The sequence below is a fragment of the Brassica oleracea genome, unplaced genomic scaffold (genome assembly GCF_000695525.1).
Source record: "Brassica oleracea var. oleracea cultivar TO1000 unplaced genomic scaffold, BOL UnpScaffold01051, whole genome shotgun sequence".
Taxonomy (NCBI): domain Eukaryota; kingdom Viridiplantae; phylum Streptophyta; class Magnoliopsida; order Brassicales; family Brassicaceae; genus Brassica; species Brassica oleracea.
In genome coordinates this window covers 1-26,597 of record NW_013617621.1, presented here as the reverse complement: position 1 = coordinate 26,597, position 26,597 = coordinate 1, and the positions used below count along the sequence as shown (strand labels likewise).

General features: G+C 35.9%; 3 protein-coding genes across 3 annotated transcripts; 1 reads left to right on the top strand and 2 right to left on the bottom strand.

The window, feature by feature from the left end:
• Nucleotides 1–5,976: 5,976 nt before the first annotated feature.
• LOC106320754 (exocyst complex component EXO70A1) lies at nucleotides 5,977–7,980 on the bottom strand. Its single transcript, XM_013759118.1, has one exon. The coding sequence runs from the start codon at nucleotides 7,930–7,932 to the stop codon at nucleotides 6,193–6,195; it is 1,740 nt and encodes a 579-aa protein (XP_013614572.1). The 5' UTR covers nucleotides 7,933–7,980; the 3' UTR covers nucleotides 5,977–6,192.
• A 426-nt stretch (nucleotides 7,981–8,406) lies between these two features.
• Nucleotides 8,407–13,504, bottom strand: LOC106320753. The gene is made up of 6 exons (XM_013759117.1): nucleotides 13,297–13,504; nucleotides 12,058–13,228; nucleotides 11,000–11,998; nucleotides 9,633–10,929; nucleotides 8,814–9,512; nucleotides 8,407–8,640 (listed from the first exon to the last, which is right to left on the bottom strand). Exons 1-6 carry the CDS (start codon nucleotides 13,502–13,504, stop codon nucleotides 8,407–8,409), a joined length of 4,608 nt encoding a protein of 1,535 aa, XP_013614571.1.
• Nucleotides 13,505–19,281: 5,777 nt separating this feature from the next.
• On the top strand, nucleotides 19,282–20,651 carry LOC106320752. Its single transcript, XM_013759116.1, has 2 exons — nucleotides 19,282–19,780; nucleotides 20,338–20,651. Exons 1-2 carry the CDS (start codon nucleotides 19,282–19,284, stop codon nucleotides 20,649–20,651), a joined length of 813 nt encoding a protein of 270 aa, XP_013614570.1.
• Nucleotides 20,652–26,597: the final 5,946 nt, after the last annotated feature.

The window sequence follows — 26,597 nt, the reverse complement described above, 5'->3', positions numbered from 1 at the left end:
TTAAAGACACGATGGATGAAAAATTCGACCAAGTTTTCCATCAACAATTCGAAAAACTTTTCATTCATCATGATGATCATCATTAAATGGATTTTCTCGTTTACGATTTGTATTTGTATTTTTAATATGTTTTTATGTCATTTTTATTTAAATTTTTATGTATGTTTTCTTTCTTGTTATAAAATCCAATCATTCAATTTAAAAAAAAAAAAAAATTTAAGACTAACAATGGTTCTAAACTTTTCAAATCACAAAATTAATTACTAATTTATTTATTAGAACCCATAAAGTTTTCTGACCAATAGTGTCATCTTTATTTATCTAGAAAACTTTAGTGTGCCATGTTTTTGCGCATATTGTGATATCGAGAATCTACGTGCATTTATGATTTGCATGATTAAATATGAAACCAACTGTCATGAGGTTTTTTTTTTTTTTTTGATATCCGTGGGGTATCCCAGTCGGTAAACCCAAACTAATCCCCACGAAACCTTCCATCCGGACACACACGGTTATAGACGGAAAGGTGGCCGAGGTGACTCGAGGCCTTCCATTCGGGCACGCACGGATATGAGGTTCATTGGATGAATTATTGGCAGAGAGCTGCTCCCATACTGGCAAGCTGAGATTATTTTCAATCTATTCACCATTAGCATTTTATTACGTTACCAACTTGTCATTCATAACATAGATGCCATAAAACCTAGGAGCGTTAGGATCCATTGCCAGACTTTTGAATAATTGTTAGAGCATCTCCAACGTAAAACTCTATTTTTTCTTCCAAAATAGAGTAAAAATGCTTCAATCCTACTTTATTTTCCACTTCATAATGGAATGATGCTCCAAAATAGAAGAAAAAATGGTGTTGGGTTGGAGATGCCCTTAGCACAATTTTAGTCTAACATATATACGCTATGCATAGCAAAAAGAGTTTGATGAAACAGTGTTCTACAATTATCACTTGCTATACCTTTTCCCCAATGTCTAGATGGAATATTGCCTAGAGATACATTTTCCCCATTTCCACATTCCTTCTGTTTTTCATTTCATAATTTATGGTTCGTTGATGTATTGTTAAAGAGATTGTTGAAATGTGAGTTGGAGTCTTGGAGAAGAATGTGACCATAGGGAGGAAGTGAAGAAGATCCAAAAATAAAATAAGATGTGAGAGTGAAATTTTCTCGAGTCATCTCAACTTCCACCAACCGAATGTGGTTTAAGAGATTAGGTATTAATCTTTAATTACTATTATTTAAATGCTTTGGCTCACACCTTCTGCATGCGTTTATTCGCTTAAAAACTTTAGTTTTCTTATTCCTTATTTAATTCAATTCTCTCTCTCCCACAAAGTTAGGTGTACATATTTATTGTGTATTTATACATGTCTCCGGAACATGACTTCCTAATTTATGTATTACTCCTTTCTGTAAATAGTAGGCCTGAGCGTTTTTAACTCAACCCGAAGTACCGACCTTAATCCGAACAGGAAAAATCGAATCCGAATCCGAACTGTTTTACAAAAATATCCGAATGGAACTTATGAGCTTACTACTTTGGACTTTGGTTATAACCCGAACTGAACCGAAATCCGAATTAGGATCCGAAGATATCCGAAATTAGTTAAATATGTTAATGTTTTTTATATATATTAAGGTGATTTAGACATTTTAGAGTATTCAAAATATTTTGGAGTTTGTTTTATTTGTTATTTTTAATACTTTTTAGTTAATTTAGATAGTTTAACTAATTTTTAATTAGATTTGTAAATAATTTATATATTTTGAACTTTTTTTGTCAATTTTTGAGGTTTTTAAAAATATATTTTTGTACGATTTTAAACATTGGTTAAATCTGATCCGAACCGAACCCGGAAAGAACCGAACCGAACCCGATCCGATAATTAGTAAAAACCGAATGGTACTTATGAGCATAACACTGAAAATCCGAATCACCCGGACCGAAACCGAACGGACCACCGAACGTCCAGGCCTAGTAAATAGGATGATGTACAGGCTAGTTCAAATCTACGTTAATGTATTGCACTGATCCAACAATCTATTTTTAACAAGCGTGAATTAGCTAATGACTATAATAGAAAAGGTAAATTAGCAAAACAACCATCGCCTTTTACTTTTGACTTTCGGACTGTATTGCTCACATATTTTATAGCATAAAGCTGAGAGTTTCGATCCAGGACTTTTTTAATCTCTTGTTTACCACTAACCACATTTCTAGGAACATCTACAGCAACGCATGAATCATGTCTGAGTGTGATTGCAAAAGAAAAGGAAATCAAGTGTAGTATTGCGTCAAGCATCAGTGCTATAATCTGAGGTACATGGTTCTTGTAATTCAGGAAGAAGACTAAGGTGTTGCAGGAAGGCTACAAAAGGTTTTTATTTTGAGAGAAAACATTTACTAATGGGCTCATAGAAAGAGAAGACTAATTGCAACTGAAGATCAGGCTCTAAGAAAGAAGAGATGAATATACATTATCTCATGAAGTGGATGATGGAGTGCAATTGTGAACATACTGGTCATAAGTTTCAGTTATAAAGGTTGTTATGCATTTTTTTTCTCCGAGGTCGTTATGTGACATGGGATAAAATGAAGATGAGCTCAGATAAACTCCCCAAAATTTGCAGTTATTGTTACCAAATGTCTTGGATTGATATGTCTGATAAATGGATACCCCTCTTTGTTCGTACAATCTGCAATGATTTCTGTTGGAGCTTATGGAAACAAAAGGAAGAAAGGCTTTCAGTGGCAAGATATGAACATAGACTTGCATTGTAACAAATGAGGTCGCAAAAAATCTACCAAGTACCAATGATGTATCTGATAGAGCATCAAATTTAAGATGGTGAAAATGTCAAGAAGATTTGATGGAAGACGCATGGTGGAGTTACTTGGTTCTTCTAGGAAGTTCACGTTGGTCAGCATCGTTGATGAAATAAACTTGAATAGAAGAATGCCGGTTGTTGATCAACAAGAGAGATGAAGCTTGAGAACACCAATATACCTATCAAAGAAGGTCATGAGCTCCTGCGTCTTAAGTCCATGATGACGATGATTGACTTAGAAAGACAGAGAATCTCCTACTACATGTTCTAGACCAAAATTTCAGAGCACTTGGTTGACAAGCTGAAGCTCTTAATCTCAGTGATGGAAGTAGCTGGGTGATAAGAGAAAGACTAGTGTATTTCAGTTATCAAGGAATTACAATCTAGAATCAATCAAGAAAAGTCCTGAATCGATCTAGCCTTCGATGATCAAGAACAAGATCTTGATGATCGCCCAAGTTGTAGAGAAAATATCTGAATGAATGTAAATGAAAAGTACTACAACTCTTATATAGTTATTCTCTTATTCAAATGATATTTTTTTTATCTTCACTCTTGAACTTCACGTCTCTGCCACCTCTCTTCTTTTCCGCTTCAAATAATATGCTCGTAAAGGCTTTATCACTGGGATTCTCTGAAACAAGTTCAGGACAAGCTGATTGATAACGATAAACTAAGTTTACCGTTATAATTCGATTCGCCGTTCACAAAAAACACCAAATCGATACTCACTTGCAAACGATCCCGATCGAAGAACGATCTTTCCCAAAGATGAGCAAAAGACTTATAGAATTGTATCCAAGGTTTAGAGAGATTACAATCACAACTTTTCTCAATGAATCTAAACGAAAACGATGACTACTCTGCTTATACTCGTAACAGAACAAACGACGATGACCAATAGAATTAAAACACGTGTCACTCTTCTGTTGGCTCGTCCATACTGTTGACGATCCTAACCGCCTCTTCTCTTCCTCTTCTCATTATTCGACACCTGTCCTTCTCATCTTCTCTCTTTTATTCCTGTAACACTGATGAAGAGGAGACCGTAAGTCTGTTATCCTCGCACAAGTCTGTTTTGGTGATGCAAAACATACGGGAAGTGACGTGAGGAGCAAGGTATGGCTTTAGTATCTTTTGACATGTGTCATATCTTAATTAGATAATCTCAAGAAGAAGATTCGTCTCAAAGAGTAACATCTACGAGAACTTTCCCAGTGAAGAGACACTTGATTGAGAAGTTATTCTTGTCACCGAGTTAAATGACAAATCTCTATAGTGAAAGGTCTGGATGTTAACTAAAGGTTAGGGCCCAACCCTCTTTTGTTTATTATAAGCTCAATCCTATTTTAATTCTGTCATATTTTAACCTTATTATAATCAAGGGTTAGGGTTGGTACCAGGGTTAACCCATTTAACCGAAAAAAAATATTTCATTTATTTTTGTTTTTAAATTTTAAAGATAAAATTAGAAAATTTAAGATATAATATGATTCTTTCCTTCAATTTGTTGGCTTCAAAATCAAGTTTTCCTGCCAAAATTGCAAAATTGAGTTTTTGCCCCACAACTAAGAATAAAATTTTTCTGTCAAAAACAAAAATTGTGTTTTTTCCGCCAAGACCTAATTTGAGTTTTTCCATCAAAACCACAAAATCGAGTTTTCTCGCCAAAACCGGAAAATCAAGTTTCGCCAAAACTGCAAAATCGAGTTTCCCGCCAAAACCACAAAATCAAGTTTTTTCGCCAAAACCAAAAAACAAGTTTTTCCGCCAATATCACAAACCCAAGTTTTTCCGTCAAACCGAAAAATTGATTTTTCTCGCCAGACAAAACCGGAAAATGAGTTTTCCCGCCAAAACCACAAACCCGAGTTTTCCCACCAAAACCACAAACCCAAGTTTTCCCGCCAAAATCGCAAACCTGAGTTTTTCCCGCCAAAAAGGAAAGATCGATTTTCCCGCCATAACTTAAAATTGAGTTTTTCGGTTTTGGCGGAAAATTTGATTTTGTGGTTTTGGCGGAAAAAATTATTTTTCACATTTCGACGGAAAAACTCGGTTTTGTGGTTTTGGCTTGAAAACTCAATTTTCCTGTTTTGGCGGGAAAACTTGATTTTGTAGTTTTGGCTGGAATACTCGATTTTTAGTTTTTGGCGGGAAAAACTCAAATTTCGTAACTCGGTTTTCGTTTTTGGCGGAAAAACTTGATTTTTAGTTGTGGGGAAAAAACTCGATTTTCTGTTTTAGCTAAAACTTGATTTTCCGTTTTGGCAGAAAAATTTGATTTTTTTTTGAAATTTTGACGGAAAAAATATATTTTGCATTATCTAACAAATTTAAAATTTCAGTATATATTTAAATATTGTATAATAATTTTGTGAATCAAAATTAAAAGGTTAAGATTTAAGCCTAAACCTATTTGGATCAGCCTTTTTTAAACCTTGTTACATAAATAAGGGTTAAGACTACGAATAGTTTCACAGGGTTAGGGCTAACCCACAACCCTGTGGTGTTGAGCCCATATTAACATCCCTAGTGAAAGGTTTTGATTAATAAGGCTACCAAAGGTCTGAGCGGCTAACAAGTATGGTCAAGGGCATGGAAGCAAGATAAAGATTGGATAAACCGTGTTTGAACTTTTTGGGCAGTTCAAGTCTTCAAGACAGAATTCCCTATTATGATTGTTCGTACATCAGTTCAGTTAACATGTGGAAAGAAAAAGAAAGTCACATTCCACCTGCATAGAACTTTGAAGAAAACAGTGAGTGTTCATCCATCGATGCTACAGTCTGCAGGTGTTTTCGAACTTGAGTTGCGGGAGGTGCCATCGTAACTCATCTAACTTTGTGATGTTGTTGGTTTCAGAAACATCTTCTCATACAAATATAAGGTTATATTTCTGTTTTGTGAACATCACTTCAAGAAAAATTTCTTGATTGCGAGTTCAAAATCATATGCTAAACTCGAAATCCATCATAACTAGGTATATATATTAGAAAATGATTTTCCTAAGAATCAGGAAAAGAATGAAAAGCGGCTATTTTAGAACAGAGGAGATGAAAAAGATAGAGATATTTTTATAATTTGATACTCATGAATGATAAATGAAATATTAACAAAAACGGGCCTCTTTGTATTCGAACCAAGACTGCCAAAAAAATAAATGCCAACAAACCACTAGACAATGCTTACATACTCGAAATATTACTACATCTAATAATATTTAATTTTAAAATAACACAAAATAAATCTTCGGTTAATCTCTGAATATACTTTGATTTTTTTCCAACTCACTAGATCCAATCTAAACGTACGAATAACGCCTAACAATTTTCGAACATGGCTAATATCAAACATACGAAACCGAAGAATGAACAGAAGAAACGCACCCTGATTCACCCGACCCAAAATACAGATCCGAGATATAATTCCCAATATCTTCAGGGGCAACCCCGACATTCTTCCGCAACCCGACCCGATACCTTTTGTAAAACTCCGTGTAAGCAGGTATAAGCGTCATAGCAGCCGAGACTTTAATTTCATCTCTCAGTTTCGAATCCGGTACAACCCAACCGGTTTGCCTCTTATACACTTCCTCGAACCGGTCACTAAACCGTCTAACGAACTCCTCCGCTTCTTCCTCGTCCGCCGTCGCAAGTGACGTCATCAGCTCTCCCCAAACGATCTCCTCGAATTTCGCGACGTGTTTCTTCAACTTCCCTTCGTGCTTCTCCAGCCAACCCTCGCTCAAAACCTCCTTGAGATTCGACGTACGGACCTTAACCACGACGTAGTGGAGATTGTTGATTAAGAAGAGGTACGAGAGAGCCACGTCGCTGTAGAGACGAGACTTCGCGTCGATTTTGCAGAGTAGGAAGAGAATCAGCCACGAGATTCGTTTCGCAAGCGGGGATGATAATGATGATGATGACGTGGATTCATCTTCTTCTGGTGAAGCGAACGACGACGTTTCGGGGATGATGTTAGCGAGCGTATCGCTGTAATCGGCGAGGAAGACGATGTAGTTCATTACGTATCTTGTAAGCTGGTGGATTCCGCCGTTGGAGATAACCGATTTCGAAGATTCGTTGGAAATCGACGACTCGAACTCGTCGATCATCGACACCACCGCTTCCTCGAGGTTCGCTAGGGTTCCGGCGATCTGCGATTTGACGGAAGACGTCGAATCATAACTGAAAACTTCTTCGATTCTCGGCATAAGCTCGACGATCGACTGGTAAACGTCGAGAGTGAGGAAGATCTTCTCAGGCGTTTTCCGAGATTTCGCCACGTTCCCCGGGAAAGAGAACAGAGCTAAAGCACTTTGCAGAGTGATTTCAGCGAATGACGATTCACGAATCGCGGCTGAGGAAGAGAAGACGTGATCGGAGAGGATCCGTTCGCCGAAAAACAGAGTCGTAACGGCTTTTCTCACCGCTCGTAACCATACTCTGGTCTTCTTCTCCGTACTCTGCCACTCGAGTTTCTGAACCTGCGAGAGAGTTAGATTCTCGAAACCGAGCTGTTCCAAAGCTTCGACGATGATCGACTTACGGATCTTTTTGTATATCGTGAAGCATTCTTTGCCGTATCCTGATGACGTCATGCAGTCGGCGATCATCTTCAAATCCGCCATGGCTTCTGCATCATCATCTTCTTTTGAGGCGTTTCTTGAAGAGTTTCGAGAGCGAGCAGAGACGGATTCTGGATCGAGGTAGCGTCGGTTTGATTTTAGGATTCTGTAGAACTCTTTGGATAGATGGTTCATGGAGGTCTTTAGTAGACTCTCTGCTCTGATAAGCTTCGTTGATGCTGGATTTGCGGAGATGAGCTTGACCATTGCGGAGTGTAAGGTCGTGACAGCTCCCATGAATTGTTTAGCTTCTTCTCTGTTTTTGTTGGAGAAAAGCGAGAAGGTGCAGCAGAAAGAAGAGGAAGAAGAAGAAGAAGAGTCTGGCGAAATCCATTGGTGAATGATGGCTTCAGCGTCTTCGATGCTATCTTCCATTAGAGACTCAGAGAAGCTCCGGTGTGAATGTTGTTTCAGCTTTGAAGAAGAAGAAGATGAAGTTAAAGCAAAGAGGACCATCTTTTTGTTTTGTTTTTTTTTGTGTTTTGGTTTCTTTTTGTTATGATTTTGAAATGATGAAATGAAGAGCTTGGAACAGTATTTATAGTGGTACGTTTTCTTTTGACTTCAAATTATTTTTAATTTAAAAAAAGAACAACAAAAACGTGTGACATGACAATGACAGGTTCGTGCTTTTTTCTTACAACAGTTTACTTTTAGATTCACCGTGTTTTTTCAACTCATAGGATATGTGGTTGAGCTACGTAGTATCGCCGTCCATGCAATGCAACAGAGTCGATAGATAGATATAACTGGACGAGTTTAATTGGTTAAGTAGTATTAATGTGTGCGTAATTTTTTTTGCTTAACTGTGAATATCATATATATATGAATAAAGCTTACAAAAGAGTTTATAAACTAGACTTTGCTAGCAAGGCAAAAACAGAGAAAAAACATGCTAGCAAAAATAGAGAGAAAAACAAAGGCACTTGGCTATATCAACCAAAGGACCATGAGGTTCTTGAATTCCTTTCTGGTCTTACGAGCAGAGATTGTGTTTCTTATCGTTCTGTCAACGAGCCAGAAAAGATCAGAGGCGGATAGCGTCTGACTCCTGTAGACCCTGTTGTTTCTTTCAGTCCAAGTGTGGTATATGGTGGCTTGGACAGCGATGCTTCTTAGAGTTCGCGGTGAGGTTGTGGAGTCTGAGGATGACCAACCAAGTAACTGCGTCCAAGAAGTGAAAGAGATCAATGATCCAGAGATTTTTCTAAGCATCAAGCCCCATAGAATCTTGATATAAGGACAGTCTACAAAGAGATGATCTCTTGTTTCATCTGAGACCGAGCATAAGCAGCAGGAGGTTGGAATTAGCATTCCCCAAGACGCTAGTCTGGTACGAGTTGGTAATATGTCCTGAACAGCGACCCACATGTTGAAGGCATGCTTAGGAGTGTGCCATTAAACCAAACCGCCTGAAACCATGGACGGGCAGGTTGCCTTTCTCTTATTACACTCCAAGTTTTAGAGGAGGAGAAATGTTGAAGTTTCAGTCCTTCTATTGTCCAAGAATAGAGATCCGATCCTTGGTCATGAGAAGGAACATTCATTGTGGTCAGGTAAGCATGTAGTGAAACCACCACGTTCGATCTAGGAGCTGGCAGAAGCCATAGTCCATCTCGGGTTGCTTCTGAGACAGTAGCATGTAGAGGAACTCTCAAAGCGTGAGGTCCATTTACTCCAATGGTGTCTATTAACGGTCCTAACGGAGTCCACTGATCGAACCAGAAACTGGCGGTGGCTCCATTTCGTATGGTGCAGATGATAAAAGGACGAGCAAGGAGTCTTAGTTTCAACAGAGACTTCCAGTGCCAGGAGTCTTGAGCTTGTTCATCCAAAGACCAAAAGTTTGAGCGACTAAGATGATGGTGCTTGTGCCAAGCCACCCACAAAGAACCCCCCTCCGCAAACAGAAGCCAGATCAGTCGGAGGCATAGAGTTTTGTTCCAGGTCTCAAAACGACGCAGACCCAGTCCACCCTCTCTTTTGGGAAGACAACAAGTTGCCCATGATACTTTGGCGAAGGCCGGGCCCTCAATCTGACCAGACCAGAGATATATGGAGCAGAGAGACTCTATCTTTTAAATACAGCCTTTAGGAAGGATGAATGTTGTTATCCAAAAGACAACAATGCCAGAGATAACCGACTTGATAAGAACCAGTCTTCCTGCAAAAGAGAGGTTTCTTGCTGACCAAGCATTGAAGGATCCCGAGATTTTATCAAGAAGCAACGAATATTCCGACACTTTCAGCTTTCTGTGCATTAATGGAAGTCCTAAATAGCGGATTAGGAAGGAGCCCATAGGAAAACCATATCTCATAGTAGTATTTGCTTCCTGCTGATCTAACCCCGCAGTGAAGAGCTCTGACTTGCTCTGATTTATTTCAAGACCAGACCAACTAGCAAAGTCATCAAGAGTTTCTGAGATACCATGAAGTGAGGAGCTACTGCCATCGTAAAAGACCATCACATCGTCCGCAAACATCAGGTGAGAGATGTCTATTGGTTCGGCATTGGGGTGGTACCTGATGTAGCCAGAATCATATCTAGATTTGAGTAGTCTAGAGAACACTTCCATGCCCAAGACAAAGAGATAAGGAGAGAGTGGGTCTCCCTGTCTCAATCCTCTCATGCTTTTGAAATAACCACCGGACTCTCCATTTATGCAAATTGTGAAAGATGTTGTTGTGATGCACTCTGAGATCCAGTTTACAAATTTTACCGGCATGCCCAGAGCTTGGAGTGTGGCAATGACAAAGTCCCATCTTACAGTGTCGAAAGCTTTGCGAAGATCGACTTTGAGCATAGCACGAGGAGAGATATTGGATTTTTTGTACCCTTGAACAAGTTCTGTTGCTAGCAGGACATTTTCTGCTAGGAGCCTACCCGGCATAAATGCTGATTGCGCGTGAGAGATAACCTGCTGTAATGCCTCCTTCAGACGACTAGTAAGAAGCCGAGAAATAACCTTGTAAAGTGTATTGAGGCAGGATATCGGCCTAAAGTCTCCTATCTTTGAGGCGTTCCTGATCTTTGGGATAAGCACCAGCGTTGTAGAGTTCCACTGCTTCAATAACTTCCCTTCCCTGAAGAACTCTTTTACCGCTGAGACAACCTCCGGTCCAATTATTGCCCAACATCCTATGAAAAATTCAGAAGAGTAGCCATCTGGTCCGCAAGATTTATTTCTAGGTAGGCTGAAGAAAGCCTCTTTGATGTCCTCAGTCGTAAACTCTTCCTGAAGCCTGAGTTTCTGAGATTCAGAGCATTGGAAGTCGAGCAGAACAAATAAATCTTGGGGATCAAACAATGGCGGAGAGCCAGGGATACCGAGAAACTCTGAGAAGTGAGAGAGACAGTGATCATGGATCGCTTGTCGAGTCTCAAACCGTTCACCAGAGGAGCCACGTGTAGCGAATATGAATATGGTTTTGCGAGCGACGTGTAGCCATAACCTTGTGAAAGTAATGAGAGCCACAGTCACCATCCCGCAACCACGAAATATTTGTTCTCTGGAAGAGAAACACTTGCTCTGCTTTAATAAGAATCCCTAGTTTTCGTTGAGCTTCAGCTTCCAGGGAAGCTAAGGTAACTGTTGGAGAGTTTAGAAGATCAAGTTGGATTTTGCCAAGATCAGACCTTGCTTCCTCTATACGCTTCTCAAGGTTTGAGTAGTTATCTTTGTTGAAAGATCTGATAGGGTTCTTTAGCGTCTTAAGCTTCTTTGAGACTCTCAGCATGTCTGACCCAACAACGTTGGTAGAAAACCAGAACCATGCGACCATAGGCAGAAATTCTTCGTCCAGGAGCAAGAAGTTATAGAATCTGAAAGGCATACGGTGCTTCAGCTGAGGGGTCTTGAGGATCACAGACATGGAGGCGTGATCAGAGAATTCCACAGGACCAAAGATGCCCAGGGATGAAGGAAACTGAACAAGCCACTGATCATTTACCAAAATACGGTCCAGCTTTTTCCCGATGGGGTTTGATTTTTGATTGTTCCACCAGGAAAAAGTTGGTCCAGTGAAGCTGAGATCAGAGAGAGATGCATCGGCTAGGCACTCCTGGAACTCCCTAGTCTTCCTATCCACATTCAAAGTAGGAGGGCGAGAGTGTTCTTCAGGTTTTAGAACTTGGTTGAAATCACCAATTAGCATCCAAGCTTTTCCATCAGTGGCTGAGGAGTTTGAGATATCAACGATATCCAACCAAAGAGTTGTCCTGATAGCTTCATCTGTAGAGGCGTAGACACATGTAACAATAATTGGAGTTATAAAATCCGGAAGGTTGAGGAGGCATGTCACCATCTGAAGAGATTTGTGAATAATTGTGACTTGAATAGAGGGATGCCAGAGGATCCAAATCTTTCCAAGGTCAGAGAATTCATAATTGGCTTCATAACCCCAACCGGGAAAAAGAGAGTTAACAAACTTATTTTGCTTATTTCGCTGTACATGAGTCTCCAAGAGACATCCAAAAGATGGTCTATGCTGCTTGAACCATTTTTTAAAACCAGTACGGTGGCTGACCATATTTAAGCCACGTACATTCCAGCCAAAAAAGTCTGTATACATAAAAATTACTTGTTTTTGGGGCCCCTGCCCCTATCCTTCTTCTTCTGACGCCGAGAAATAAATTCCTGAAAGCCCGAATCTGCACTAAGCGGCGACTGGGGAGAGTCAATGTCCGAAGAATCTGACTCTACTGGTGAGGTTTCTGGACTCCCTAGATCAGGAGGATGAGCGCCTTTTGAAGCACTGGCGCGAATTCCTGCAGGGAGGCTAGTTCCGCCCAGTTCCATCTTTGAAAAGGTGGCTTTAGACTTCTTTAAAGATAAGTGGGGAGGATTTCTGTGAGTTGCCGCATAAGGAGGTTTCCGAGCATGAATGGGAGACTTTGGAGGCGCATTGTCATCAGTGTGCTTTGCCCCTGTTTTGCCTTTTGCGCGTGTATAGTCAGCTTGTAAGTGACCCGTCGACTTGCAGATCTTACAAGTGATGGGAGCTTTCTTGCAGCGCTTTTGGGGATGACCAACTTCTTTGCAGAAAGAGCACACAGGTGGCATCCATGGGCTTGACACCCGTATACGCCTAATCTCGCCTGATTCAAATCTCGCATTGACAGCTTCTGGCAGTGGCACTCTAGGATCAATGATAGTAAAAACCTTTGCCACTTCCAGGTTTAATTTGTTTGCAGTTTGGGGGTGAAGGAACTTTGGATCACCCACTTGACTTGCGATGTGTTCAAGGGCCTCCTCATTAAAGAATTGTAGGGGAACATCTCTTAACTCTAACCAAATGGGGGCGGAAGTCAATTCTGGCTTTGTAGGAACGACACCAGGCTCCCACTTTGCTACAAACATTGTCTGACCTTCTATCTGCCAGAGACACTGCTTTAGAACATAAGCGCGTGTAGATGCATTCGGGATCCTGAGAAGGAATGCGAACCCTTCCATTTTAGAGACTGTGATGTCTCTAAATTGTTTGCTCCATATGCCATTTACTATCTTCTGAATGGTACCTTGTGAAGGTGGATCAGAGTAAAACTGGCCAATGATGAAACTATCCCAAGATTTTCTATTTTTTTCAATGACAGAGTTTGGTATAGTAACACAAGACTCTCCAGATGGAAGCATGAAACTTTCTCCCCGCTTCTGAAGTTTCTTCGTGGTCCTTTTGAATAAACCAGTCCACTGATCTTGCTTACCCGAGATTTGGTTGTTTGTATTGTTCGCCGGTTGAGGCACAACATCACCTGTTTTATCAGGCGTAGCGACTTGAGATTCTGGAACGCTTTTGGATCTATCGGGAGAGAGATCTCACCTTCCTCCTTTCCATCACAAGTTTGAAACTCTTCTGGGTTAGTCATCAGAATGACCTTCACAGAGTTCACTGCATCCATAGTGTTGTTTTTTCCAGATCTTGTCGTGGGTTCTGAAGGTGGGTCCTGGAGCTTGCTCGCAGAAGTCGTGATGAGTGGTGGCGCGTCTTCCTTTGGGGTCTGAGAATCACTAGAGGATTCTATGGACATTGGAGATGCGGCCACAATATTTGTGTTTTCAGATCCAGCCGCTGGTTCTGAAATCGGATCCTGGAGTGAACTCACAGAAGCTGTAGTGAAAGAGGTAGAAGCCTCCTTTGAGTTTTGAGAATCTTTAGAAGAACTTGAGTCTGGGACTTTAGATTATGTGACTTGCACACCTAATGGGGTTTTTTTGGAGGAGAAGCCTTTTTGGGACCTTTTCTCTTCCCCATCGGGTTGGATCTTGTTAGAGCACCGGTGGATGATAGACGACGCCGCAAATGACGCCAGAAAATTACAGAGAACGCGGTCACTTTGAAAGCTAGGGATTTGGAACAATGTTTTAGAGAGAGAAAGTTCCATGTGTGTCGTAAGTTGTAACTATGATATCCAGAGCCGAGCCGTACCTATTTGTTTATTGGGAGAATTTGCTCAATTGCCAGATTTTGAATGAAAATTAAGAAAATAGCATTGATTTGGACGTTATTAAGTAACTAGCTTTTGTCTCATATTTTTCCCGGTTATATCCTCTTCATTAGCAAGTTTCCGGTGAAAGAAATAGAGAATGCATGACGTTGTCACTTGGTGTTATGGATAAGAGTAAAGCACCATTATTTTCACCTCACGTAAATTAGCTACGTCAAACACTTCTTTACCTCGTATAAATAAATAAAAAATTAATAAAGAGTGTATTCCATACCACTCAAGTAGTATATGACTCTAACCTCTATATACTAAAATTTATCCCAGCTCCATCCCAACCCCTAAATACTAAATACTAAATCTAAAACCCTTATCAATAAACCTTAAACCCAAATATAAACCATAAACTCAAATATAAACTCTAAACCCTAATCACTAAACCATAAACCCACATATAAACCCTAAACCCAAATAGAATGGAGCAAAATAATTAGCATAGTATATATTGATGAAATTATGAACCCTAAACCCTAAACCCTAAACCCTAATATAAGCCATCAATCCAAATATAAACTCTAATCACTAAACTATAAACCCATATATAAACCCTAAACTCAAATAGAATGGAACAAAATAAATAGCATAGTATATTTTGATGAAATTATGAAATGTCTCTGATTCCATAGAATAAGTAAATGCTGACCCCAACTATAACCACTCACCTTCTAAATACTAAAACCTAAACCCTAATCATTAAACCCTAAACCCATATACTCTAAACCCAAATATTAACTTAAAAAAATTACAAACTATATTTTTAAACAAAATAGAACACTCTTTAGTAATTGTCAAGTGGAATGGAACGGAACATGCTAAAATAGTATTGTCAAATAAGTGGAATGAAACATGCTAAAATAATATTGTCAAATGGAATGGAACAGTATTGCAACCGTGACTTACAGTAGTTAAAAGTATCTTCCGCAAAACGTACATGGGAAGTCGGCAAGAGTTCAGTCATATTGGCACCGTGCCTAGAATTGCTCGTCGCATATGTAGATTTTCGAATCTCTGATGCTTCCCGTCCATCACCGCTAAAGCCTTTGCAAAAATAGACTTCTTCTTCCTAAAGTTATTATGGATTTACCAAATAAAAAATAATTTGCAAAAGGTACGTGAATGTTGGAAGGCCACAAATTACTTTTATTGTTATTAATTAATAATGTAAACTGTTTTTGTTTGCAAGTTTTGCCGGTAGGATAGAAGGATAAAATGACAATATTATATAAAAACCACACCATGTATAGGTGTATTAGGGAAAATAGCCATCTAGCTAATTAATGTTTTTTTCATGGCTATAGAGCCCAATTTCCCTTGTTTATTTATGTTACTAGGCGGCTTTTAGGACTTGGCTATGATCGTTCATCATCCATATTTCTTAGAGAAAAAAAAATGTTTAATTAGTCTTGTAACAAGAACGATAATACGATAAAGAATAACGAAACAAATGAAACGGAGTGGTTCTCAGAATAAATAAATTAAAAAAACAAACAAATGAAACGGAGTAGTAGTTACTACATGTACTTTTTCTCTTTGTTTCTTCGTGCGAAATTGTTTCACTAAACTCAATTGATAAAAAAATATTACACCACTTGCTATAATGGTGGGATAGGGGAATTTTCTTGCATTTATGAGTCACAAAAAGTGCTACGTGCTACGTGCTACTACCAGTTCAATTAGAATAATTCCATCTGAGCATGCACATAATTTTGACCCAAAAAAAGCATGCACATATTTTTTTAACATAAAAGCATGCACATATAATCCTGGAAAATTATGACAAATTTACTACTTGCAAAAAAGAAGTCTATCGGATGATTAAATATAGGTTTTTATTATGTTATTAAAACAATAAATAAAATTTACTAGTTACAGTTTTTTTTTTTTAGTTAACAAATTTTTTTTTACTAGTTACAGTTTTTAATAACAATCCCTCCATATACGAATGATTGATGTTTTAGTATTTTGTTATTGTATCTGAAAGATTAATGTTATGGAGTATAGTTAATGTAAAAATGAATATTAAAACTTATTGGAAAAACCAAAAAATGATAAATAAAATAATCTATTTATTACTTTTAATATGCGTGAAATAACATCAGATCGTTGACAAAAAAAAGAAGAAGATAACATCAGATCTTGATCGCATAAGATTACACTGCGATCAATAAAAAAGAGCAGTCTAATGAAAATGTAATAGGTTCATAATACTTCATTTCCTTGTTTTGGAAACCAAACCTAGCATTCATATTCATATTTATGGGATTATGTTATCATAATGGGGAAACCACTAATTATTTTATTCCATTTAGAGTCCAATAAATATCAAATCTTGCATACAAAAGTCGTCCACCAAAAATAGCCATTTCTTCAGAATCCAACTTGATTTGACCATTTTCCAATTTTAATATAAAAACAATACATATATATATATATATATATATATATATATATATATATATATGCAGGTTTTATACATAGAATTTATAAGCTCGTGGCTTAACTTTTTTTTTTTTTTTTGATAACTCTGGTATCTGGGCAGCCACAGTCCCAACTATCCCCCGTAGGGGGTCCAGCGCCCCAGCGGAAGGGATGTTAAATCCGCTGTGGCCGGGGCTCGAAGTCGTGATGGCGGGCACCTCGTGGCTTAACTTTAAAGGAAGTTGGTAAATTTCAACATTTAAAAGTCTAACTAAGGAGACGAATGCATTCTCAAAATATATTACTACATCTATCCGTTGTTCCGGTGCGCCATTGGCTCATTTCCCATTCAAACGAGGAGAAAATGCCGACAATTTATAAAAATGACCACCACGTAGTTCTTAAACTATTAGACTAGCCGCGTCAATGGCACAGTAGTAATAATAATAATAATAATAATAATAATAATAATAATAATAATAATAATTGTCTTAGTTTATTTTAATTTGCCATGAATAAAAATATACTACCCGTGATATAATTTGAGAGACCTTCAAAAGTTGTTCGCTGACCAGTTATTTTTTGGTCAATGTGGAGTTGTTTCCATTTTATGCTTAAAGGAAAAATAATTATGTGCCACACCTACGGCCTACTAATGACGACTATGTACGTAATATGGCTTATTCTTGCAGGTTCGTGCTTTTTCTTACACCAGTCTATTTAAATTTACCGTGTTTTTGTCAACGCATTGGATACGTAGTATCGCCGTCCATGCAATGTAAAACCATAATTATTCTTAAGAAACCCAAAAAAAAAAAAAAAAAATTAAAAGCAAACTAATCGCGGGCCGCCACGAGTCAGTGGGGCTCGCGAACAGTGTAAGAAACTCACTAAGCCGATTCTTAATTAATAGTTTTTGTAACCGATCCTTAAGAATTTTGTGGGGGTCTACGCACCAAGAAACCCACCAAGAATCCCGGATAATCATGCTCTAACAAAGTTAGTAGATTGATATAACTGGACAAGCTGTGGCCTATTGGTTAAATCGTATTAATTGTGTTTCTAACAATGCTATCGAGAGCCGTACCTTTTGTTTATTCAGGTTTTATACGAGTTTTAGGACTTTGCATGTAACGCTCCGACTAAGGTGGACACGGGGCAAGTACTTGCTATTTTAGCTATACTTGTTATCTCACTTGTCCGTCTAAGAGCATGGCCGCGAAGTAATTCTATTTTGAAATTTCTAAAACTCTATATTTAAAGTTTAAATACGTTATTCTCTAAAACCAAAACTTCAAACTCAACTTAAAAACTATTTGTATTTTATAATATAGTTTTTATATTTGTCATAACTAATTTGAATTCATAAAACTTAGTAAATAATTAGCACATATATAAACATATTACAACAATATTAATTAAAAAAATATTATATTAAAATATAAAATTTTAAACAAAATAACTTAGTTAATATTAAACTTCAAGCAAAATACCATATTATTCCATAAAGTAATTTTCGTAATGCATATATGATCTACTAGTGCATTTCGAAGTAAAAATGGCTCTCCTTATTTTTAATTTGTAGATTAGAGATAAAAAATTGTTAAAATCGGATGATATTAATACTTGCAAATACATTAGATCATAACAAAAAAATAAAAGAGAAACATAAAATATTGCTAAAAACTAACTTTTATCGATGATATTACTACTCGTGAGTATATTCATACGAACAAGAAAGAATTGTACGAAAAGACATCATCAACAACAACAACCATCTTCAGTTATACAAAAAATAATTGGAAAATATTTAGAAAATTTGAAGGTTCCGGATCAAGCTTACCTGACTATTAGTGTTGTTGTAATATTTAAATTTGTGTAATAGTTATGTCTTCATGTAATTTTTTTTAAAAAAAATTTGTTAAGTTTTTTTTTTATATTTTTGTTATCTAAATCTAGTTTTATATTTTAAATCTTATTTTAAAGTTTTATTTAATTTTATGTGTAAACTTAAATTTTGTAAACAAAACTTAAAATATTTATGAGATATAATTTTTATAAGGATTAAAACAATAAAAAAGAAAATATTTGTGAATTATAAATGTGATGTGTAATTGTAGTGACTAAAATACAAATAAAACTATGAAACTTCAAATTTGAAGTTTTGAAGTTCCTTTTTCGAAAGCAACAAACTTCATATTTGAAATTATAAAGTGTCTTTTCAAGATGCTCTAAGACCAGCCGCAACGCTGATCCTTAATGGATCCTTAGCGCCTAATCCGATGGTTATCGGAATAAAGAAATATTATTTAACCGAAATAATCCAAGGATCAATCCGTAAATAAGGATTTAACGGAGTTGATCCTTAGAGACGTGGCACGTTTTGGTTCGCCCGTCGGCTTTGTCATTCGTACGTATCAAAAAAAAATTATTCATTTTCGACCAAAGGCGAGGAAAAAAGAAACGTCTCGAGTGAAGGCGATATCAAAGGCGATTCGATCCATCCCGAGAAGAAGGTAAATCGTAGGGTGATTTTGTAGATTTATGCGTCGAGATTTTGTTTTCTTTGTTGTTTTCTCCTCAAATTAGGGTTAGGTTGTGAAGATTCAATCGATTTGTCTTTTAAAATTAGGGTTTCAATCGATTTGGGGTTTTCACTCGATTTAGGGTTTTCAATCTATTTTGTTTTGAAACGATTTGCGGATATTCTCGTTCAATTACAATCTTCTTTGATGTTCTTATTTGTGTTAGCTTACGGTTTATATGTGATTCATGTTTGCTTACGGTTTGTTCAATCCGTGCTCGTTTCTAAAGATCTGTGGTTGTTGTTGTTTATATCATCTTCGTTACTAAAAATCTTGGTTTTCTTTCAGGTTTAACCAATCATGGGACAAGACTATTCGTACAGCCAGCCGTCTTCGTCAGATGAGTTCGACATGACGTACCTTCTTGAAGCAGAGGCTGCTCTTTACGCGGATGAAGGACAGAGTAGTTTCTCTGTTGGCGAGCCGGTTCGCAACCCACCTGAGGCTGATGATGGCATCCCAACGAGATGTTACTGTGGCAGTGAGGCTGCTATTGCAACATCTTACACGCGAAAAGATCCAGGGAGGTTGTACTACACGTGCGAGAATAGAGATGATGGGGGCTGCCACATATGGAAATGGTGGGATGTGGCAGTCACAGAGGAGGTGTTTGAGGTCCAGAGAGAACTCAGGCTGCTTAAGGAGCAAGGTTTCGAGTGTGATCAGAAGCTGCTTAAGCTACAGAAGACCGTCTGTGAGCTCAAGAAGAACAAAGAGTCTACAAATGGCTATGCATTGGAAGTTTGTGTAATGGTCTCCGTATTGGTTTTTCTAGGTTTGGCGCTTATGTTTGTCAATGGTACGTATCTCTCTTGGGTTTTTGTTTGTTCTTCATGATATTTTGTAAAACTTATGACAATTTGATCTAATGTTTATGCATGAAGAGCTTCAAAGATGTAAACGAGAGTGTCGAGAAGCTCGAGTCTCTCTTTAGGTACGATACCACAACTGCCTAGTCTCTTTTCTAATAACTATAAGCGTATAGTAGTGTATTTGTATTTGTATTTGTATACCTCATAAATTGGTTCTAGTTTAGTAGAAGCTAGTTGTTAGGTTTCTCTGCATTGGTGGTAATTGCTAGTTAAGTAGAACCTATTTAGTTTGGTTTCTATCTTCCTACCGCCATAGATTTGATTGTTTTAAATGGCTGTTACCGTGATTTGATTGGTGTTTAATGCAAGTAGTTAGCTTTCTACCTTCCTCACTGCTCGGTTTTAATTGGCTTTTAATGTTTGTTAGTTTAATCTCGCCTATTTAACTATCTGTGTTGCTATTAGAGTAACACAGAGCAATCTCTAAACATGGATAAGCAAACTAGTTATGTAAACCTCAGCTTTAGTCAATCTTAGACTACAGTGGACCTTGAATCACCCGAACCTTATTGGTTCGGTACCCAAGGTCCTGATGAGTCAGTTCTCGAGTCTCCTCTCAACTCTGCTGTCGACACTAGTGCTAAAGAGGGGAGGAAATGGTCCCCGAGGGAGGAAAAAATCCTTATTGGTGCTTGGCTTAACACCAGTAAGGATGCGCTGGTGAGCAATGACCAGAAAGCTGGTCGCTTCTGGAAGAGGATTGTCGACTACTGCAACAACTGCCCGCAACTGGTGGGAACAACACCTAGAGAGCTGAATCAATGCAAGCAGAGGTGGGAACAACACCTAGAGAGCTGAATCAGTGCAAACAGATCTAATTGAGCATATTTGGAACAAATTTGGTGATGAATATTAATAAGTCTTGTATCTTTTTATTGAATCATGAATAATAGATAAAAATTTTAATTTTACTTTAAAAAAAAAAATTATTTATTTATTCCTAAGGATTCCAAATCGAGTATCACCATTGCACACATATTTCTGATTATGATCCTTAAGAATTCAAAAAAAAAATATATTATTCTAATCCTAAGGACTCTTGAGACACTATCACCATTGCACATGCTCTAAGCATCGCAAATTTTGGCTTGTTACTAGACTTGTTTTAAGCAAGTACTTGATCTTTCAATTATCCGTCCAGAAATGTAATACTCGCACGATTATAAGAAAATGGCGGTTCGATACATTATAGAGTATTATGCATATATATACTCTATACTCGCACGATTATAAGAAAATGGTGGGATTTTCTTATATAAAATGCTAACATATGAATATATTTCATCTGACCATGCATGTGTAAGTTTGAAAAATTGTGGAACATTTACTAGTAAATTGTCCAAATTACTATCGGACAATATAGATATATGTTTTCGTATTAAAACGTTATGGAAAATTTACTAGTTTTTACACTTATTAATTAGTTGGTCTGTGTTTGCATACGTAAGATATCGTTAATGGAATCATCTCACTGTTGACATTAGTTGGTCTGTTTTCAGTTTTCAGACTAGTTTTTGGTTTTTGTTTTCTCAAAAACCATTTTTCCTCCGATTAAGTTTTAGTTTTTAGTTTTTATTTTTGTAAAAACCATTTTATTTGTCAATCAAGCTTTTCAACAAATAAATTCACAAAAATTTAGGGAAACTAGTTTTTTAAAAGTTTAACCAATTTATGAAGAAAACTAAAAACCAACTTTTGTTAGCTTTTATGAAAAAAACGAATTTTGATTTTTTTTGAAGAAACTACTACATTTTAATTAATTAATAATTAATAAATAATATTTTCATAAAGATGAATTATCATACAATTTTTGTACTTTAGATATCATTTGAATAGTAATATGAAATAATTTATTTGTGTTTCATATCTCTAAAATAAATTTATATATTTTATAAATAATATTAATTAATTTTTAAAATTAGTGATTAATTTCTATAAATAAAATAATTGAATATTTTTAATAATTATTAGTTACATTAAAAATAACTAAAAATTAGAAAAAAATAATATGTATAATTTATTCATACAATATATTGTATTAATCCTGAAAAATAAAAATAGCCATTCATCTTTAAGAAAATATAAATAATTTAAAAATATATAATTATTTTCAAAATTTTGAGTATTTTTATTTTTGTACAATTTATAATATTTATATAGGAAAACTTTTGCTATTCAAGTTTTTTTAAAAATAAAATAATTTATATAAGAAAAATTTCTTAGTAGTTTCAAACTTTTAAATAATTTTATTTTGTGTAATTTTATATATTTTTTATTTATATTTTCTAAAATATAATTTTTAATATAATAATTAAAATATGATGTTGTATTTTATTTTAAATAATAATATCAATATTTTGATATATTTTAATTGTAAATCTAAAATTCAAAACCGAAACTCATAAAAAAAATTCTGCGTGTTAGTAATCGCATATAAAATGCTAGCTTATGATAATATTCACCAATTATTAAGCTTTGATCTATTCATGGTATATATGCAATACATAACAAGTACATCTGCTCTTGATCACATAAAACTAGACCAATTAATGAATAAAGAAGCAATCTAATGAAAAATAAATTCATAATTTTTTTAGAAATGCCAAGCGACAAACCTAGCATTCATATTTACTACGCACATAGTAATAGATTTCCTTTTTGATGATTACGGTAAATTGTAGGTTGTTGATCACCAACAATCCTGAAATACAGGCACGAACTAGATAACTGAAAATATTCAAAACCGAAACTCATAAAAAAAATTCTGCGTGTTAGTAATCGCATATAAAATGCTAGCTTATGATAATATTCACCAATTATTAAGCTTTGATCTATTCATGGTATATATGCAATACATAACAAGTACATCTGCTCTTGATCACATAAAACTAGACCAATTAATGAATAAAGAAGCAATCTAATGAAAAATAAATTCATAATTTTTTTAGAAATGCCAAGCGACAAACCTAGCATTCATATTTACTACGCACATAGTAATAGATTTCCTTTTTGATGATTACGGTATATCATTAGCATCGACCCTCTTTTTGTTTAACGTTTATGATTTCATTTACACATATGTGATATGGTTATAAAATATATAAAAATATTTTCTGCGCGTGTTAGTAATCTCATATAAAATGCTAGCCTATGATAATATTCACCAAATATTAAGCTTTGATCTATTCATGGTATATATGCAATACATAACAAGTACATCTGCTATTGATCACATAAAACTAGACCAATTAATGAATAAAGAAGCAATCTAATGAAAAATAAATTCATAATTTTTTTAGATATGCCAAGCGACAAACCTAGCATTCATATTTAGTGCGCACATAGTAATAGATTTCCTTTTTGATGATTATGGTAAATTGTAGGTTGTTGATCACCAACAATCCTGAAATACAGGCACGAACTAGATAACTGAAAATATTCAAAACCGAAATTCGTAAAAAAAATTCCGCGTGTTAGTAATCGCATATAAAATGCTAGCCTATGATAATATTCCCCAAATATTAAGCTTTGATCTATTCATGGTATATATGCAATACATAACAAGTACATCTGCTCTTGATCACATAAAACTAGACCAATTAATGAATAAAGAAGCAATCTAATGAAAAATAAATTCATAATTTTTTTAGAAATGCCAAGCGACAAACCTAGCATTCATATTTACTACGCACATAGTAATAGATTTCCTTTTTGATGATTACGGTATATCATTAGCATCGACCCTCTTTTTGTTTAACGTTTATGATTTCATTTACACATATGTGATATGGTTATAAAATATATAAAAATATTTTCTGAATTATATTTAGAGTCCAATAAAGTATCAAATCTTGCATACCAAAGTTCGCCAACCAAAAATAGTAATTTCTTTAGAATCCAACTTTGACCTATTTTGTAATATCAAACATTACATTTACGCAGTTTATACATATAATCTTATACTCTCATGGCTTAATATAAGGAAGTTGGTATGTTTCAACTTTTAAAAGGAAGTCTAAGGAGACGAATACATGTAGCCGTTTTCTGGTCCGGTATTGGCTCATTTCCCACGCAAACGAGGAGGGGAGAGGCCAATAATATTTAAAGATCATCGCGTAGTTCTTAAACTATTCTTACGTTTTCTGCCAAATCCCCAATTCCTAATTAGTCTCAGCCAAACCACTACACTAGCCGCGTCAATGGGTGTTCCACTAAAATCTGCACAAAAACAGTATTAATAATAATAATGCTCTTAGTTTTTTTTAAGATACTGCTTGATGATATAAGTTATTACTCAAAAACAAAAAGTCTCTAATTCTAGAGACTTGAAATTGTTTGCTGACAAGTTATTATTGGGTCAAACTGGAATAGTTTCCATGTTGTGCTGAAATGAAAAGTAATTAGGTGCCAGTGCCACACCTACGGACTTTCAGCACGTAATATGGCTTATTATCCGTTGGATCCACTCTTTTCCCAAAATTGCAGTTTGATTAGATTTAAGTAGGATTAATTACAGCTGTCAAAGAAAACATTGGCTTACAACACCGCGTATATTAAATTACATCGCGTAACTGTATATTTATGGTTACAAAATATGACAAATGAGTCGACATTACTTGTCTCGTTCTTCAAAATATAGCCTTACACATAAAACAACAATTAATCTGTATTACATTTGTTTTATCCTCAATATAGAAAGTTATGGGTTTTCAAAATCACCTTTGTTCAACCCTGTCTGAACTCTGAAAAGATATGATAACCTACCTGTTTTTTTTTTGGGTTTCCAACTTAAGGAAAAGTAAATGACTTTTTCAAAATATTTTATAACACTATCATACTCTTAAAATATCTACGTGAGACATAAACCCACTGCAACTAACTTGTTAATAACTTGATATCTTTCTAATTGGTTTCAACAACACCAAGCTTATGAAAAATCCATTTTACCTGATAAAAAGCTGTAGAATCGATTAACGAATTTTCAGTTGTTTTTCATTAAGATTCTACAAAGTATCCCAAATATATAAAAATACCCAATCTAATTGACAACATAAAGTTTGAGAAATGTATTTTGTTAGAACCAAAATTCCCACAATCGAAATTTATAGTGGAAGTAAACATAATTATTTTTGATTCTCTACATAACCACCTAAACACAGAAAAAATGAAAAAGATAAAAAAAATGTGAAAACGCTTTTATTGATTTCAGATTAAATCTTATTAAAGGCTACCTACGTATTCTTTTCGAGGATCAAACCCAATGTAATTCAATTTATAAAGAGTTGAACAAGAGATCAAATTACTTTTGTGACGTTTGTGTAATATTCGGATGCAAACAATAAAAAACAGAGTATAGTGAAAATAAAACCTAGGAATTTTAAATGCAAAGAGTTTCGGTAGCGAAATTGTTGTGTTCTTTCTTCTCTGTCCCGACCTTGTTTATATACACCTTCAAAGTCGGGCGTTTTGTGATTTTTCCGTAGATTCATATCTCTCTTCTTTCCCTATTCCTCTGATATTTCCTTCTTGTCGAGATTTGAGTTTATCTCTTACAGAAATTTTCCATTATCATGTTTTCTTCTTTATTCATCATCAAATAAAGTAGATTGTCATTAAGATTGTGCTGCTTTACGTGCTTGATATCACTCAAATTACTCTAAGGAGTGACTTTTACTCTCTCAAATAAGAGGTTCAGTTGTAGTACTTAGGGATAGAATCCACAGAGACTCTAGGATTACACAATAGATTTGTAGTTTTCGAAGTAATGCTAAACTATTATGATTTAAGCAATAAATGACGCTAAGGTTTGGTGAACAAGGTAGTTGTTCACATGATTGGTTTAAGGTTTTAAACAATTAAAGATGAATAGCTACATTCAGGTGATTTCTCAGGTATGACAAGCATGCCTTCTATGAATTATTAGGAGTTTATAAATGTCAATTGTTCTTGAACTCAAACAAACCTAATCTATCAACTTCCGTTTGTTTAGATTATCTACTGTCTAGATCTCAGATATCAACTCTCGTTTGTTAATCATGAGAAATTGTAGATCGATGTTCTATTTGAATATCGATCGATACACCTTTCAAAACGTCGATCGATATAATTGTCGTTACGTCGATTGATGTTTATTCTAGCAGGCTTTACGAGTGGGTTTGATAGGTTCTCTAATCTCCTAGACCAACTCCCGTGTGTATTTAGTTAAATAGATCACACCACTACAAGAAAACAGCGGTATTCTGACGGACATTCCGATGGAAAATGAAATCCTCGGAATTTCCTCGGAATATACCGACGGAATTCCGAGGAAATATCAATCCGTCGGAATATTCTTATGAAATACCGAAGAAAAATGTATTCCTCGGAAAAAACCGATGAATTCCGAGGATATATTATAGCCGTTGGGGGATTTTAAAAATTCCAAGAAAATTCCGACGAACTAGCCGTTGGCGTCGGAATTCCGTCGGAATTTCCTCGGTCTGTCGGCAGGATTTCAACTATAAATACAAGCACTCGTCTTCCTCTTCATTCACTCCATATCTTCATCCTCCCTCTTACTCTATTTACACACGAATTTGATTCATAAAAAACATGTCTTCTTCAAATTATTTTCGTTCTTGGATCGATCGACCTCATTTGGATCCGAACACGAGATTGCTTACGGAAGAATACCAACGATGTATAACCGAATTCATGGGGTTAGTTCACGACAACCGGAAGCAAAAACAGGTATGTTAAGATGTC